Source organism: Cornus florida, unplaced genomic scaffold (genome assembly GCF_030987335.1).
Source record: "Cornus florida cultivar Cherokee Brave unplaced genomic scaffold, ASM3098733v1 CherokeeBrave_3.0.0_Hap2_Chr11, whole genome shotgun sequence".
In the NCBI taxonomy this organism is placed as follows: Eukaryota; Viridiplantae; Streptophyta; class Magnoliopsida; order Cornales; family Cornaceae; genus Cornus; species Cornus florida.
In genome coordinates, this window is record NW_026775581.1 from 131,103,595 (window position 1) to 131,121,243 (window position 17,649).

The 17,649-nt window shown below is 34.6% G+C and overlaps 2 protein-coding genes across 2 annotated transcripts; both read right to left on the minus strand.

The window, feature by feature from the left end:
- Positions 1 to 3,640: 3,640 nt before the first annotated feature.
- On the minus strand, positions 3,641 to 4,925 carry LOC132285650 (HMG-Y-related protein A-like). Its single transcript, XM_059787845.1, has 2 exons — positions 4,752 to 4,925; positions 3,641 to 4,219 (listed from the first exon to the last, which is right to left on the minus strand). The coding sequence occupies exons 1-2, from the start codon at positions 4,800 to 4,802 to the stop codon at positions 3,845 to 3,847; spliced, it is 426 nt and encodes a 141-aa protein (XP_059643828.1). The 5' UTR covers positions 4,803 to 4,925; the 3' UTR covers positions 3,641 to 3,844.
- Positions 4,926 to 10,117: 5,192 nt separating this feature from the next.
- On the minus strand, positions 10,118 to 16,815 carry LOC132286429 (senescence-associated protein SPA15, chloroplastic). The gene is made up of 13 exons (XM_059788760.1): positions 16,722 to 16,815; positions 15,245 to 15,638; positions 14,084 to 14,236; positions 13,495 to 13,568; positions 13,020 to 13,096; positions 12,844 to 12,915; positions 12,138 to 12,206; positions 11,902 to 11,948; positions 11,660 to 11,789; positions 11,500 to 11,568; positions 11,297 to 11,400; positions 10,560 to 10,635; positions 10,118 to 10,468 (listed from the first exon to the last, which is right to left on the minus strand). Exons 2-13 carry the CDS (start codon positions 15,574 to 15,576, stop codon positions 10,292 to 10,294), a joined length of 1,380 nt encoding a protein of 459 aa, XP_059644743.1. The 5' UTR covers positions 15,577 to 15,638; positions 16,722 to 16,815; the 3' UTR covers positions 10,118 to 10,291.
- Positions 16,816 to 17,649: the final 834 nt, after the last annotated feature.

Here is a 17,649-nt window from a genome sequence, read left to right on the forward strand (position 1 = left end):
AGAATGTGGTTTATTTCCTTTTTTTACCTAACCACAGGCATGCAACTTGGCTAGTTCGGCTAGTCTACTCAACACAAGACATAAAATCCTCCATCCAAACGTAATCACACCAATCTCCAAAGTAAGCCTATTCTAAACTAATCCTAGTTAGGTTTAGGTTTGCCAGATTTGACTCGTGACTGAATTAGGTTGTTAGACTTTGTTATCTCAATCATTATTTTTCTAAGCTAAAGTCTGTATATTGAAGAGTTCGGACTGAAAAAAATAGTTAGGATCATGGCCTTATGTTATTAAAACACAAGTATTATTCAAATATCTTAGCTTTAAGCTCTCTTTTTCTTTTTTCCTCAACCTTTATGTTGAACCTTACTATGTGTTATATTGTTGTCAATAACCTCAATAACCAAGAGGTAAAGAAATAGAATTTTTTTTTTTTTTAATTAACAAAAAATTCACTCACGCATACTTTTTGCCTATATTAGGACTCGATTCCTCTCCTCCATTTTGAGGATTGGGAGTTTATACTTAGATGCCTTTTGATAATAAATGAATTGATATATGGTCAAATGATACGTGATTATTTTATGCTTAGGTACTTTCAAGTGCAATTTATCTTGTAATTTTCTGTTTCTTACTAGTGTAAGGCAACACATTCATTTGAATAAATCTAATCTAGACCCCAAAAAAATAAAATAAAATAAAATATGCATTTAGTTTTTGAGTTCATGAAAGTGGGATATGAAAAAAAACTTCTTTTGTTCAATTTTTATGCAAATTATGTGACCAAAAGGTGTTATTTTGACACCATTTACTTTCCTTGAAGAATCAAAAGTGGCCTAAATGTTAGTATTTAGTTTTTCAAGTTTGGTGTCTTTCATCGTTAATCCAATTTAGGTTATACTGTAATTAGTTAACTAGATGACAGAAAATGAAATGAAGTTAATGATGGGGGGTCTTAATCTATACATTTATAATAATAATAATAATAATAATAACAAGGGATTGCTTTCTCATGTCCCCAAACAAAAAGAAAAAGGAAAAAGGAAAAAGAGAAGGGTGATTGCTTTATCGTTTTAGTTCGGTAAAGAAGGTCCCCCCTGCTTTTTAGACTTTCCATCACCAAACACAGTGACACAAGACAATTCATTTAAACCTTTTGCACTTGGAAGACATCTCTCATCTGAGTAACTGACCAAAAGTTCTACTGCCCACAAGTGCCTGTAACAAATTGAATTGATACCACTACTGTTTGCTAAAAATAGACTTTCAAAACTTCTTTCAAACTTGTGCTTCTTGCATTCTCATTTTACTATAGGCTCTTTTTTTCCACTTGGAAGTCAGATTGGTGATTTATGATACGGGACTTCGAATCCTATAAAGGGTTTGAACGACACGGGAGCAAAAGTGGACTTCAATGACCCTCCTGTTTCGTGATAGAGAAGTCAAAACAATCAATTTCGCAGGTGAAGGCAACTATCAAGGCCCCCTATAGAAAAAGGAATCGATCAACCTATTAAGGTACGACAAACGACAAAAAATTAATATAACTGTACATTTTTTGTTATAAAGGGATCAAGTATTAATTTGATTGTTGCAACATCCAAATCATGTAGAATTTTACACCAACAATTAACAGACAAAGACTAGACGAGGGACCAAGGCAAAAGAGTGGTCTTAGACAAGGACATCTTGTAAGGTGGTACGCATGTATGGGAACAAAATTCTCTCCATAGCATTGGAGAGGATTTTGGTCTGTGTGCTGGAGAGACAAATAACCATAGAATGTTTTTCTTGTTCAAGGACGTTTTTGCCACACAATTATTTAATTCTTTGAAACTCTTAGTAGCTTTCATTCCAAGAGACTAATCATCTTACCCAAAAAAAACACTACCATAACACTCAAATTTCTTTTGTGTCAATTCAATCAAATGACAACATTTTTTTTTTTTTGTAGACCCCAGAAATTGATGAAAAGAACACAAGGATGAAACCCCGAGTCCTTTACCAAAAATGCACAAAATTTACATGGAAAAGCAATTTTATAAATTGTTGGTTAGTTGAGGATAGATTGATTCGAAGCCAAAGTTTAATATTTTACAAAATCACAGCATATTTTTGATAAATTTGACCTCCCAATAGGACTTGAGATGTTCCATATTGTAAGGTTCCTACATAGATGAAACTCACTCTAAATATAGGACAATAAAGATAAATCACTTGTCCTGTTACGGACAACATTTACCTACTCATTACTGAATAAGTCATTCATAACATTCAGACTAACCATTGATGTAGATGAATCATAAAATACACACATAACATGTAATTATTATAAATAAATAAAAAAGGATCATTGAATTTATTCTTATAAAAAAAAGGTATTAACCTTGTTTATCTTTACTGATTTTGTAATTACAAATTATATGTGTAATTACAAATTATATGTGTATTTGTTATTGGACACATCATAAGAATAACTATTAAATTCAACAGTGAGTAGATGGTAAGTATTGTTCATCATGTTAAAGTCCCTAATCCGCTTTATCTGTGAACTTCATTCCTATACTTAGTCGAGTACTTTAGCAAGTACAAATGGACTATAAATTAAGTGGAGGCTTGCTTCTTGAATCCAAGATTGACAATTTTAACATTATTCTTTTTCCTACCCTTTCTCGGCAAAAGATGCAGATCGGCAGAGCATTTGAGTGGAGGAATTTTGATGCCCTCGAATTTTAAAGCAACCTACTTCATTCACTACTTATGAGTCAAAATCAAGGTTTAGTTGCACTAAATTTACACATATATTAACAAATAGAGTGACATTTTTACTCTCCCACTCAATTTTACGCTCATAGTCACATATATATATATACACAGTAAAGATCAATCCCCAATAAAGATATAGATTGACATTTTTACACATATATTAACAAATAGAGTGACATGTTTACTCTCCCACTCAATTATACGCTCATAGTCATATATATATATACATACACAGTAAAGATATATATTTTGGAACCAGCTAATTTCTTTTGTGTTCCCAAACATTCAACCATTTCCTGCCCCCACAGAGTCAAGGACGATTCCATTTCTAAGTGGGACAAAGGGCTATTGACAATTTGACAGAGACATCATTTGGTGAAAATTCAAAACTGATCTTAATCGTGTTGCTCTTGTCAAAGAAAACTAGTAGTCGTACAAATATCTTAGCCACGTCCCCACATGCACAAACATCCTTCTCAATCCAAAATCTTTTGAACCTTCCTAGTTGCTACACTCTAACAACTAACCTAATTCACTTCTCTTAACCGAAGTCTCAGATCTCTTGCCTCCTAGCATTTTAAAAATCTTAAACTCAAAAAAGTGGGCAACATGTACACAAAGGATGAGTTGTTACATGTGACAGATGATATCGTAACCAAAAAGGATCCTAAATCCCAAGATGGAGCGATTGTCACATCCTAGATCAGGCAGGGGGATAATGGATAATACCTACACATTAGGACAGATCATGACACACTGTTTAAACATAATTCAAGTCAACACCCCCACATCCAAATAGAACACAAAATCCCATTTTAACACTAATATCCAAGGCCAAGAAAGGGCTCCAAATATATCACACACAAGAGTGATGTGACGCAACAAAAAGAACAACACCACATAATAAGCATTAATCTCTCATCTGGTAGTATTAGAACAGCTACAGCATAATTTACATGCAATTGCACACAATCCCATGACAATGTCACAACACCCAACTTAAGAGAAACCAAAGAAAGAGTGAATCAATTCTAGAGACAGAAAGATCAAGGCAATACCACTACAAGGTAGGTCTAATTTAGTTTCCTTCCACACCAGTTTGTGCCATTTCAGGCTTCACCTTACGAGGTCGACCCCTAGGCCTCCCGGTCTTTGACACTGCCGGCGCAGCTGCAGGTTCAGCAGCCCGATGCTTCTTGGGTGCAGGGGGAGCATTTGGGTCCTTCCGTGGCCGGCCTCGGCCCCGCCTCGGCGGAGCAGTAGGGTCAGGCCTCATGTAGTTGTTCTTCAGGAAGATCAGCTCTCCACTGTCCTTCATTTTGTTCAAATGGTGCGAGAGCAGGGTCGAGTGCCCAGCTGGCAAATCTCCATACTTGGATTCGATGTACTTCGATATGGATGATTTGTTGGAGCCTTCCTTCTCATCCAAAGAGTCCAGAGCTGCAAAAATCATCTGCCAGTACCAAATTCATTCAATACAACGCAAATAAGTAAATAATTGGGAATCCCAAGAAAAACTGCACACAAATTGCTTATAAAGGACAAATTTTACCTAAAAACTTAGAAAAATTAGAGCATTATTTTACCTAGATGCAAAACGAGGGGTTTTTTTTTTAGGAATTCTTAAAAAACACTCAGAATCAACAAAAACTTAGCGTAGTAAAAGATAATCAAAATTAAATCAAATCAAAGCACAAGTTTCATTACTGCAAAAAGCAAACAAGGGTTCCAGATATAAGGTTTTTTTTACTTTTATGTTCTGGTATGAATGAAAAATCGAAACTTTTCTACATAAATCTAAAAAAAAATCTTATATAAAAATATATATATATATATGAACAGTGAATATGCAAAAATGGAAACTATGGAAGTAAGTGAAATATAGAAGAGTTGGAGATAAGTTTGAGGTTTAATAACAAGAAATGCAAAATGAGGGCTAAAGGGAAATGGGTATTTTAGGGATTGTGGGAAAAGATTGTGTTTACCTCTGGGTATGGAGGAAGCGATTGAGGTTTGCTAACCTCTTCGGTCGCCATTGGAAGTTGCAGAGAGAGAGTGAGAGAGAGCTTTGGAGTCCCCACAACGAAGCAGCGTCAGCTTCGAAGTACAGTAACAATTGATTGCTGAGGGCGAGGAGTGAGGAATCCTAGAGAGAGAATTTAAAAGGGAAAATACAATGGGGGAGTTCTCTTGGGGGTAAACTGACGGTTGAGATTTGTTGATTGAACAAGAATCGGACGGTTGTTATTGTGTAACAAGCGGATCGGTGACGTGGATACGGACTGAAATGGGTGTTCCATACTTATCCTCAATTATTAATATAATATTGGTTTTTATTTTTTTTAGGATTTAATTTATTTAGACTCTGTGATTTGTCAATATTGCAAGAAAACCCCCTAAATTTGAAAAAATTCAATAAGACCCCTGTCAAACATTGTCGGACCAGGCCAAATAAGTGACTAATCTACCCTTTTTGTCGTTTTTCCATTTAGGCTTAACCAAACACCGTTTATGGAATTCACAATCCTATCTATTGAATTAAACATTTTTCATTCTTTTACCCAAACACTCCACTCCAGTCCCTCTACACAAAAACATACATTTAGGACCTGTTTGGCATGCAATGTGTTTTAGGCATTATATTTTTTATCAATACCAAAACAATTATTTTGTTGTAAGAGTGTTTTGGGTAAAAATCGGAATCATGTTTAGTAACGAAAATTTGTTTTGAGAAATTCAAAATTTTGTTTTAGTTCCTCTGTTACAATATCAATACACATAATATCACTAATTTGGTGATTTGGGTTTTGACTAAAAAATCTGATATGTTATGAACTATTTCAAACCAATATCAGTCGTCCCAAACATAATATGAGCTCAAATTTGGATATCAATATTAGAAAAACAATATCATAATGCATGCCAAACGGGCCCTTAACTTTATATACATGTGTGGAATGCTAGCGGCACATGTCAACAGCAAATAAGCAGACTTTATATATATATATATATATATATATATATATATATATGTATATATATATATATAGCTTTCTGAATTAGTTGTTTCTTTCTCTCACCCTCCCTTCTCTTTCTCTCTTTATTTCAAAGTCACCGGCGGCAAAGAACCTGTCGTCCAAGTCGCCTGTTAGCCCGGCCTTCTCCTCACCTTCCTCGGCTTCCTCATCTGGTCCAGCTAGTGAGGATTGACATATCTAAGAGAAGCCATCATCAATTTGGTTCGTTGCTGCCGCCGACAGTGACAAAACACTGGAAGAGAACCCATATTTGCAGACCCAAAATTCCTCTTCTTCCCCTTCATCTTGTCCATCACCGCCGAGCTTCTTCACCAAGCACCCACCATTATCTCACCGGCTTCGTCAATTGATTCGGGCACTGGGTAACATGATCTAACCGGATAGATCGAAGAAGCTCAACACAGCAAGACCCTGTTCAAAAAAAAAAAAACACTTGTTTTCTCTTTCTACTTACCACCAACAGAACCGACATTACAGGTTTTCGGCAAGAATATGAGGATGGTGAGGAGAAGGTGTGAGGGCCTCCAGGAAGTGTCGTTCTTGGCGGTAGGGACGATGATCAAGGAAAATAGATTAGAACAACACTAGGAAGGTGAGACTATATCGTGGGTGATTAGGGATAGCAAAATCCCCAACCCGGAGGGTCCCCACCTCACCCCGCCGCTGTTATAGCGGGTTTGTGGACCCATTTATGTAAATGGGGAGAGGATGGGGATTGTATTTGAAATCCCGGCGGGGGACAGGGCGAGGCCGGTAAAGGGTAACCCCACCCCTCCTCGCCCCGTTTATAGTGCATTTTTACAAAACTACCCTTACATGTTATAAAATATTACTAAATTACATAACTATATATATAATATATTCACTTCTGAAACTCTAGATCTATTCCCTTGCAGCATAGTTGTTGTTGGAAGAATGTTATTTGTTTGATTGATAATGTTGAAAATTTCCAGACTATTCCAAAAAATGTTATATGTGGTTTTGCTATAAGTTTGATCGGGTTGAAATGATATGTTTTAAATTGTTATAATTGTGCTGAAGTTTTATTAAATTATTAGGTTGAAAAATATTTATAGTTGTGTTAATTTTGCTAAAGGTGAATTGGAATTTTAAAAAAGTTATGCGTTGGGGACGGGGGCTAATGTGGCGGGGACAGGGGAGGGGGTTGAAATTTAAACGGGTATGGGGGCGGGAAGGGAGTAAAAAATTTAACCGAGGATGGAAATGGGGAATGAGATCCCCGCCCCACCCTACCCCATTGCCATCCCAATGGCTGAGGCTGTATTTACTGACAAGGATCATGGTTGACGCCGTTGACGAGAAGCAAGGACGTAATTGCAAGCACTGAACAACAGGAAACAAGAAATTCGGCGGCGGGGAGTAATGAACAGAACTGTGAGAAAGGAATCCGGGGATGAGTGACCTTCCGACGAGTAAGGACTGAAACATGATAATGGTTGCAAGTGCAGGCACACAGTAAGACGTGACGTCGCCGAAGTTCATCCCCAGTTTCTTACATATTAAGGAAATGACATGCTTATATATATGACAATACAACCCTATTTGGTTATAAGTACAATATTATTCTAAATTACGTGCAACCCTATATCCAAATTAAATGTGATATATATACAACCTAGCAAAACATGATTGTTGGAGGATAATTTATACATTATTATTTATTTATTTTCTAATGTCAACAAAAAGTGTCTTTGACCATTAAAGGAGGAGGGAGACTAACTTATGTCAGAAAAATAATGGGAAAGACTAATGTGTGTCAGAAAAAGTAAGGGGTCTGACTGAATTTTTACAAATGTAGGGGGTCTCCTTGAAGATTCGACAAACCACGGGAGTCTAACTGAATTAAACCCCCCCTTTTTTTAGGGTAAAGTGCAAAAAACCCCATGAACTATTGACTTTTTGCAAATAACCCCCCTAAATTAAAGATTGCCCCCCTAAACTATTGATTTGTTACAATTAAGGATAAATTCATCACAAAAGACTATTTTACCCTTTCTTTTTAAATTTGTCATTTCTTAGTAAATTATTTTTTATTAAATTTTATCTTATTTAAATATTAATTATACCATTTACCTTAATTTTATAATTAGTATCAATTGATTATAAAAATGAAAAAAATAAATAAATTTGTAACTATCATTTTTTAAAATGATTAACTTATTATAATAAAAATTATTATACTCACTTTAAAAAAAATTAGTATAAAAAAATATCTTCTTTTCAAACAATATTCATGAAAAATCAATAAATTACGTAAATTAAAAATATCTTCTTTTTAATGCAATATATTCATGAAAATTAAGAAATTACCTAAATTATTTCAAAATTTTCTATTTAAGATTTTTATTTAAATAAATTAAAAATTAGAGGCAAACTTATGCAAATTTAATGGAGAATATTTCATCGAATTAGTATGAATTTTTTTTATAATTTATTTCAAGTGTAATCCAATAAGAAAAGGTATTATGGTCATTTAATGAAAAATAGGTAAGACAATGAGGTATTTTGCAACTCAATGTAATAGTTTAGAGGGTTTTATACATGAAACATAATTCATGCGGATTATTTGCAAATTTAGACATAGTTGATGGGAATTTTTTGCACTTCACCCTTTTCTTTTTTATAACAACAATGTTACATATCTTTGTCTCGACAGAGTTTCAAAGAAAGACTTGTTTGTATTTAAGTCACATTAAACGGGAGAGCGAGAGCAAGAGCGAATTCGAGAGCGGGAACGTGAAAGAGGCAAAATTAAGTCATAAGCAGTGAAAATTTGAACGAGAGCGCGCTTGGAGCGTGATAGTGACACCCGTTGAGAAGGATTGTATAACTTAGGTTTGTATCTTAAATACTTGGTTATTTGTGTCACCAATTAATTATATTAAGTCACATGAGTAAAATAATTTATTTTAAGGAGTTCTATCGGCCACATTTAATAAGCTAGTGATACAATATCATCACTACTATCAACTTAATTAAGTTTTTTTCAAGCTTCAACCCATCTCACTAGGACTCCACAAAAAAATTAGATGAAATCAGATCAAATTAGACCAATCGGTTTGATTTTTTTTTTTTTTTTTTTTTTTAACGATTCATTTTTATTCTAATTTTAAAATATACGGAGTATAAAATAGTTTATAAACAGTTTGATTATAGCTTGGATTTTTAAAGGACAAAACCTAACCATTATATAATTATAAATAGATTTATATAATATACATATTGTAATAAAATTAGCCTTTTTGCTACTCAGTTATATTTTATAATATATAATAATATATTTATTTTATACATATTGGATTGAACTACTAAAAAAAAAAAAAAAAAACCCAAAATCTTAGAACTAGACTGAAAGTTCCATTGATTTCACAATTCCTTTCCATTGGGTTTCAAGTTTTATGAAACAGTTGGGACCGAACTGGCTCCAAAATACTTCAAAACAGGTCCAATTCGTGTCTGCTGAATAGCAGCAGCAAGGCAACAGTGATCCCTCTAGTGAGAGAAGCCCTCATTTTGATTAGGCAATGACTTCCCTTCTTGAGAGGAGGCGGCGCCCGGCATGCTGCAGGAGCTGTATGGATCTTATACTTTGGAAGATAAGTAGGAATTACTCCACTGTAATCCAACATGGTTACTCGAGTTCATTTATAATTCTATAATTCTATGTTTCAAAACTCTAAAAGATGATTTTTAGATAAGTAAGCAATAACAGTTTTTAAAATTGTACAACACTTTGGGCGGTTTGTTCATTTTTTTGAAAAAAAAAAAAAAATGAAAATTATTTTCTATAAATTTAGTTTAAAGAAAAAAAAAAAAAAAAAATCTCTCTTTTATGGCTTGATGAAGACAATTTTGTTTTATGAGTTATTGAGAATAATTTTTAAAAAGTTGAACCAAAAAACCCTTTGCTTCCGGCAAAAACAAACATATTCATTATTCCATATTTAAAAGTACAGCAGCTAGAAACTCCAACGTAATGTAACATCATAAGGGAGATTCAAAAAAACTTTAAAGTTCGGATTTAGAAGAGAAAATCAATGGAGGTTGGCAGTAAGATTGCAAATTCCTCGGGCATGTGGGAGCTACGCTATATGGGTGCCAAAGTTAAAAAAAGTTTACAACTGCTCCACTGTGATTAGAGAAGTACAAATAGTGAGCCACATTATCTAGAAAGTTGTAAATCAAACAAAATTTTGAACAATTAGAAAAAAATTCTATTTATCTAGAAAAACAAAAAATTATCATAAGAAAGTTGAACCAAAAGGATCAGGAAAGTCGTAATGGAGGGCTAGTAATTCAAAAAACAATTAAACTTAGACTGAGGAACTTAACAAAATACAAGTGGCAGATCATACAGTTCTCTGTAACATTAATACCTACCTTCTATTAGTAGATTTATCAATTTTAGTGTAACAGTTACACAGTCCATCACGTCAATATCTACAGTATGATCACATAAACACCTCTTAGTCCGTTGCTTTGTCATTGTCAGCTTCTTGGTTTTCTTCCTCCTCCATGGTGGTCTTTTGATTCATCATGAACCTCCAACTGTCCCCCTCTTCTATTTCCCATTGTTTCTTTAGTTCGTAGATAGTTTTCGATGCTGCTGCAGCAATCGTTGGATTGCTATCTTCAGCGAGTCTCTGCACACATAAAGTATATCAATGTTGGCAACTTAGAGAGAGAGAGAGTACCAAGGCTCAATAATGTGAACTTCTATAAGAAATTAATTACCTGCAATGCTCCCATGCCTGCATTTCCAAGAGTCCACATGGACGGGGCTGCTGCTAATGCCTTAGCTAATGCTTTTCTAAACATGGGAATCCAAAAACAAAACCCGAATAGAAATTAAAATAGTAGAAATCAAAAGGATTAAAAACATCTATAAGATTGGAAATCGGTGAGAAAGCTAGAACTCAACCCTTGAATTCTTTGGGGCTTTCATGTCAGTCTTTAGTCACGTTTACCCATTCCCTCCAGAGTTCAGTCCTTACATATTCATAAATTCAAAATAAAATGGACCAATTTTCCATCTGTATTGAACTCAACCAGTAGAATGACTTTCAAAACAAGACAATCGATAATGCTTATGAGAATACAAGTTAGAGCTTTCCAATGGAGAGAGTATGGGCAAAAATGGAGCAGAAAATAGTAAAGGTGCCTAAAATCTGTTTCTCAAATAGTTTACAGAAATTGGAATGGCATAGCAGAATTACTCTTTGGTGAAGCCTACCATATGAGATATAGGAGGGTCCAAATAAAAGTCAAACATTGTGAATTCTTGGATAAACTTAGGATAGAGAGAGTATATATTTTGGGAAGTGCACAATTACAAGAAGCAGGCTGAAGAGCTACTTTTAGAAGGGATTACCTGTTTGTACATGTTCAAGCATTCCATGAAATAAATAATTGAAGCAAATGCTGCAATTGTGTGGTATTATTATAATAAGATAAACAGATTGAAAGCTTACCTAGTATTAACATCAGGAGAACTTGAACACTCGGCCAATAACGATACACTACTTTTACCATCCATTGCATCAAGATCTATAAGCGTGGTAACCAACAACTCGAGCTGATCCAGATGGGAAAGAATATGTAAACATATAAACATCAAAATAATTACATCTAATGAATCCCACAGATTCAAAATATGCATTCCTTCAACTCAGACCTCTTCAGGATCAGTGTAGTCAATTCCATCAGCTTCAGAGAGTGCAGATGCCATACTCCAGTAAGCCTCCTGCATAACACAAACGTAGAGGCATAAATTTCAGAATATTTAATGAAATAAATGAAAAGGGTCAAGTGTTGATAAGAGTGTCAGAAAGGACCTGAATGGCAGTAATGCGACCAGCAGACACTTCTCCTGGAAAGAAATCAAGAGTTTTCCCATTCTTTTCAATCATTATACGCCCAATTGTGCCATTAGCTGAGAGGAAACCCTTTCTCCTGCGCAAAGGACTGGATACCAGTAATACATAAAAAATTAGAATTTTCAGGCCTACGTAATAACAAAAAGTTTTATCTGAAACTTCTCTTTGTTGGAAGATAAGCTTTCACAACAGCAACTTACAACTTGTACAACTTGTTCACCATCATGTCATGGATGTTTTTGACAAACTGTGACACCGTAAAACAAGAAATGAATTCCAAAAGCATAAAAGCAAAAAAAGTGCATAATATATTTGCAAGGGTAGAATTAAGCAAGTTGTCTTTTGCCCCAACTCCCAAGTTTTGTCCTCAATTGTTGAATTACATTTGTTAAAACCTATAATGTGAAATATAGAGTCCAATATAAACTAATCATACCTCCAAAGCCATTAGGGCATCTTCCATCGCACGTTGTTTGGCACAAAAGTCTGCACGTCGCAAGTCAGCCTGAGAATGAGGTAAAAAATGGCTTTCAATTGTATCATATTGCATTTCAACACTCGTAACTGTTAAACTGCCGAACTCCAAGTGAGTGATAAACACAGAGATGAACTTGTGGTAAAAAGAATGACACAAGTTTGAAACAGGATTCAAAGATGTAGCTCAAAGGTTGACATGTCACCTAGCTTATGAACTAAAAAGAGAACAAGAACCATGACATGTCAAACCATAGGACACAAAGGTTGCCATTCTGACTTCATCAACGTCACATTTCTATGCTTGTATTCTGAAAGACTATTTGTTCTTATCTTCACATTGTTCTATTGTACTACGTATGTCATTCCCTCATTGCCCTTCTTACTCCCAAGTTTTCTCTTTCTTCGTTTCCAAAAATATTTATTTTTTTCTTTTACATTGATTCCTTCTTTCTTGGGCTATGTGATAGTCAAAATGCAAAAGCCCTCAACCATGGTGATTGGTAGGCAACCAAAAGAATAGGCACCACGGGTTTCCTGAGCATGTGCATATGTCTCAGGTGGAACTACTTTATTGTCAAGTTTTAAAGCCTTGGAACTTATATTTGCAAGCTATTATTTGACACCTGATACACCAGGAAAGAGTATAACCATAAAAACAAAATCACCTCCAAAGCTCCATCACTCCAGTGCTGGTCTGCGACGCTTTTCAGTCTAGATTGAGCTTTGTCTTTCAAGATCTGATAAGATACAAGATCCATTATAATTTTATAACATTACTCAGACACCGTGATAGAATGATTTTATCTACAAGAAAAGCAACAGTTGAGCATAAAAGACATACAGTAGCAATATGATGAAGACGTTCGGCCTTTTTCTTCACACCATGGTCAATTTTCCCAGTGTCCTCCCTTGCCCGAGCTATCAAGCAAAAAGTTAGTTCAAGGAAGGACTTGAATGAGTTGGAAAATCCCATACGTAAAAAAATAAGAGAGCATTTGGACACCACCCTATCAAATTGTTTTCCCAATACATGATCATCATCAGAAATGAGCAAAAAAATTGAAAAACAACCTCTTACAAAAAATATAAAAATTTACATATACAACAAGATGTACTCATTTTGTATGCACTAAGAACTTTTTCTCTTTTTTAAAAATAAAAAATAAAAGAAAGAAAGCAAGAAAGGTTTTTAACAAAATAAAATCACTAGTTTCAGCACTGTGAAGAACCCTCTCAAATGATTAAATGTTAGCATACTGATATTGTTTGTAACCAATAATAGAATAGCTTGTAGTACAGAAGGTAAAAGTGTATACCATCAAGCTTAAGAAACTCTGACCCAAGAATAGCAACATCTTGACGTACACGAGCATCCAACCTCATTATGCCACTAAAAACAATTGGCAAATCATAAGTAGAATTTCAACAGTGGCAAAACAGCTAAAATGCTCCAAAGAACTTAAATTTAGGCCAACTAAACAGAATTATTGTTGCCAACTTAAGAAATGTTTGAATTTGCACTAATTTCATTAAACATAATTAACCCAAATTTGTCATTTTTATTGACAATATACCAGTATACCACAATTTCATTATCTATATTTGGTGATAAACCCTCAAATTTCAAGAAATTCCTTAGTTTCCATCACAATATAAAGGATAATGAAGATCATAATAGCTCAGCAGGCAAAACATAGAACCGCAGACATGCAACTTCACACCCTTCCACCACCAAAAGCACCCAAAAAAAAATAATAATAAATCAATATGACAGCATGCACTCCTTGTGAAACAGCTCAATAAGGAGATGGAAGAAAATCAATTTTTAATTTGCTAGTGCTAGGAGACTTGATGACATCTTAATGCAAAATTGCAAGTAAGACATTATGGAATACCAAGTATTACCGAGAAAGCAAAACAATGTCATTCTGAACCCTTTCGTTAACGAATTTTGCATCATTGTGAACAAATTTACAAGCCTCAGCTAATCTCTCACTTGAGTGGATGGTTCTCTCAGGCAAGGCCGGATGCTCGTCGTCCACATCTCCACCTTGCAATCTGAAACATATTATGATTTTTTTTTTTTTTTTATATAAGTAAAAGGTAAAGCAAAACCATTAATAAGCTCTAATAGATAATATGTGCCAACTTTGGAAAAAACATGATTTCTAAATTATTTGAAAAATACAAAAGTGCATATCATGGATACAACAAAAAGAAGCTAGAAGACAATATATCAGTGAAAAAGTATCAAAGAGGTATAAATATTGTTTAATTGGTACAAAAGAATGAAATAAGTAAAAATAAATTTAGTGAATGATCTTATTTGAAAGATCACCAATAACGTGAACCTATCTACCAAAAAACAATTAGTTGAGCCTGATCTGCCAAGTAAAAGCATAATGGCATGCGATTTCCAGGGGAAACAAGGAAGGTGTGGTTATTTTTAGGGATACCCATACTCAATTTAATTACTTTTTACTTTGATGTCTTGAAATCCATACCTTGTGCACTATGAAATATAAAAGGACTTTCTAAACTTTTACATAGTTCAAAGCTTCAAGCCTGTCTCTAATTGTGACATAATTCTTGTCATACAGATATATTTAGACCCCTTTCAAGTTAAATAATTATGCCCAAACTAGTAACAATTAGGTAAATGCAACTTTTGCTGAAGTCTACCTTCTCCTGCTTTATTATGATGCTTATATCACCGACCCTTCAAAACTTGCTCAAAAAAGCCATAATCTTCATATTATCACATATGTCACACAATAAAGTTATGGTATACCTAAGAATCTCCAACATATGCTGAAATATTTGAATAATTTAACCTATAGAAGTCCCAAGAATAAAACATGGCTGCGAAGTGGGTATATATATCATTGGCAATTCATATCAAAAACGAAAATTTCCTACCTAATCTATCTTCATAACATGAAAAATAGTAATAAAGACTACATAAACAACAACAGTGTTTAAAAATTACAAGGGTCTTTGCAAGTAGTCATGTTGAGTGTCCGCTAAAATGGAATCAGAGCAGCATTATTACTCAAGTAGCCATACCTAGCTACATCTGAACAATCACCATAATGTGGAATACATTCCTTTGCTTCAGTATTAGGCATCCCTGTTGACCAGCATATGAAAGAGGATCCTCGAGAGATGACATAGTTACCACGTTTTCCATATACGCTGCATAACCCCTTCTCAGGAAAGTTCAACTTCAATGTCAAGAGATGTCCATTGCTTTGTTGTCTAAGCTCAAGTCTATGACTTGTATTATGTAATTCATGTACTGAATTTGCAGATGAATAATTGATTCCATGTATTTTAGTAATAGTTGTCCTATTAGTGACCATAGGACCACTTGAAACCTTGCTTGCGGTAAGTGCCATTGGAAGGATCAAGATTAGATGCAAATAATCTTAGCGAGCTTCTCCCTCACAGAAGCTCAAAGCTGAGATAAATGAAATTATTGAATTAGGAGATAAACTCTACATAAAACCTCATTTAGAAAATCTTGTAAAAAATAACACCACCATTACCACAACCAAATCTTTTACAATTACAATCATGTATCATGAAACACGTGATACTACTGCATTATGGGAATCTTATTCTATCAATGGTCATTATGAAAATACACGTCCAACAAAATAGTGAGGAAATTCCATCTGGGCTACGGCACACATTGTCTCAGTTCGATTACAAATGCAAAGAAACATTTCACATGTCAGGAAGTATCTCGTATCTATATACAGTTGTAATCCAATCTATTGGTGTTTGGCACAAGGGAATCCCCTGACACTTCAGTTTGGCCACTCTCACCACTCTTATCGGTTGAACTGTTAACGAATACCACAACATCTTTAGCAAGACACAAACTAATCAAATAATGGGAAGAAATTAATAGAGTTTCCAATAGTTGCAACACTTCATAAGTTCAGAGTCATACTGTATCCAGACCAGAATTAGTGAGCCAATACTAGTGTACTTTCTAATGCAGCGGATATACTATAGTGTGTTCACAATAAAAACCCTACTACTCATCTCATGAAGTACTATTTCAAATTTTTGGGAGGTTTCCATATTTAAGCATCTTGAATTTATTTGGATGCTTAGACAGTAATACTCCACTCTATGATTTACTTCTGTTTTGCATCCTATTCATCTATAATAACATGATTTTCACAAATGATAAAAAGAAAACTTTAGTAGGAATATCTTTGCATAATTGCTGAATTTATGTTCCTGTAATCGTGGAAATTCAAATTAGATGTATAAAGAAACAAAATCTGAAGAGCAGTGGAATTGTGCCCTGAACCAGAGAATTAGTTGGAAAATACAAAACCTAGAGTGATTATGCCTAGTATAAGCCTAAAACAGTGATTATAACATAATTAGAAAACACCCACAAAAGAAAAGGTAGAGAACAAAAGATGAAATCAGCCAATCTATAAGAACAAAATGGTTGGAAATGACTCAAGAATGAAATAAAATACAGATACCCAGTAATCCACTAAAAGAATGCAGCACTAACCTTTTTAGAGAGAGAGAGAGAGAGAGAGAGAGATTGGAGGGCTGGTGTTAAACGTGTAGAGAGGGAGAAATAGTGAGTGAAGGGCCCATGGCAGATGGAAAACTGGCAAGTAAGTATCGTCCACAAGTTCAGCCTATGGCCCCTCAATTGCCAACAGAACTAAGAATTATTGGGTTTGGATTTTCTGCGACCAGACTTTTTTTTGTACTATGTTAAAACTTAGAAAATGCCATACCTTGGGTTTGCGTTTGAGGGTACGATAGAACTTATTCTAGAATATAATGTTATCAAATAGAATATATTCTATAATATATTTTCATTGTATATATCATTATCATATATATTATTATCTTGAGTATTTGAAAACTCTAACTCACAAGTATTCAACTTTTTTGGGACAGAAAAGTAATTATTTTAACACATTCTCGTTACCTAAGTCACACAATTCTTCTCAACATGTATCGCTCTCACGCTCCGCACGCAATCTCGCTCAAATTCTCACTACTTATGACTTAGTTTTGCCTCTCTCTCGTTCCCATTCTCGAATTCGCTTTCGCTCTTGCTCCCGCTTTATGTAACTTAGCTCATTACCATATATAGCATTATCTTATATAATAATAACTTACTCTTCACACCTGACATCTCCTATTTAAACCCCTATGTATTCTTATATTTCATACATCAATACAATATACAATTGTTCTCTCCCTCATTTCTAGCATGGTATCAAAGTTTTTCGATTTCTGATAAATAATCTGCCAGTATCGTAGTCACCATCGGGATGACACCATTAGCCCCATCCTCAGCAGTGGCTATCAACCTTCAAACTTATGATTCCTCATCCCAACCTTCAATCTCAAATTCATAATCAGCTCTGTCACCGCCTCAACGTGTTGGATCAATTCCGTCACTGCGCCACCATGCGCCT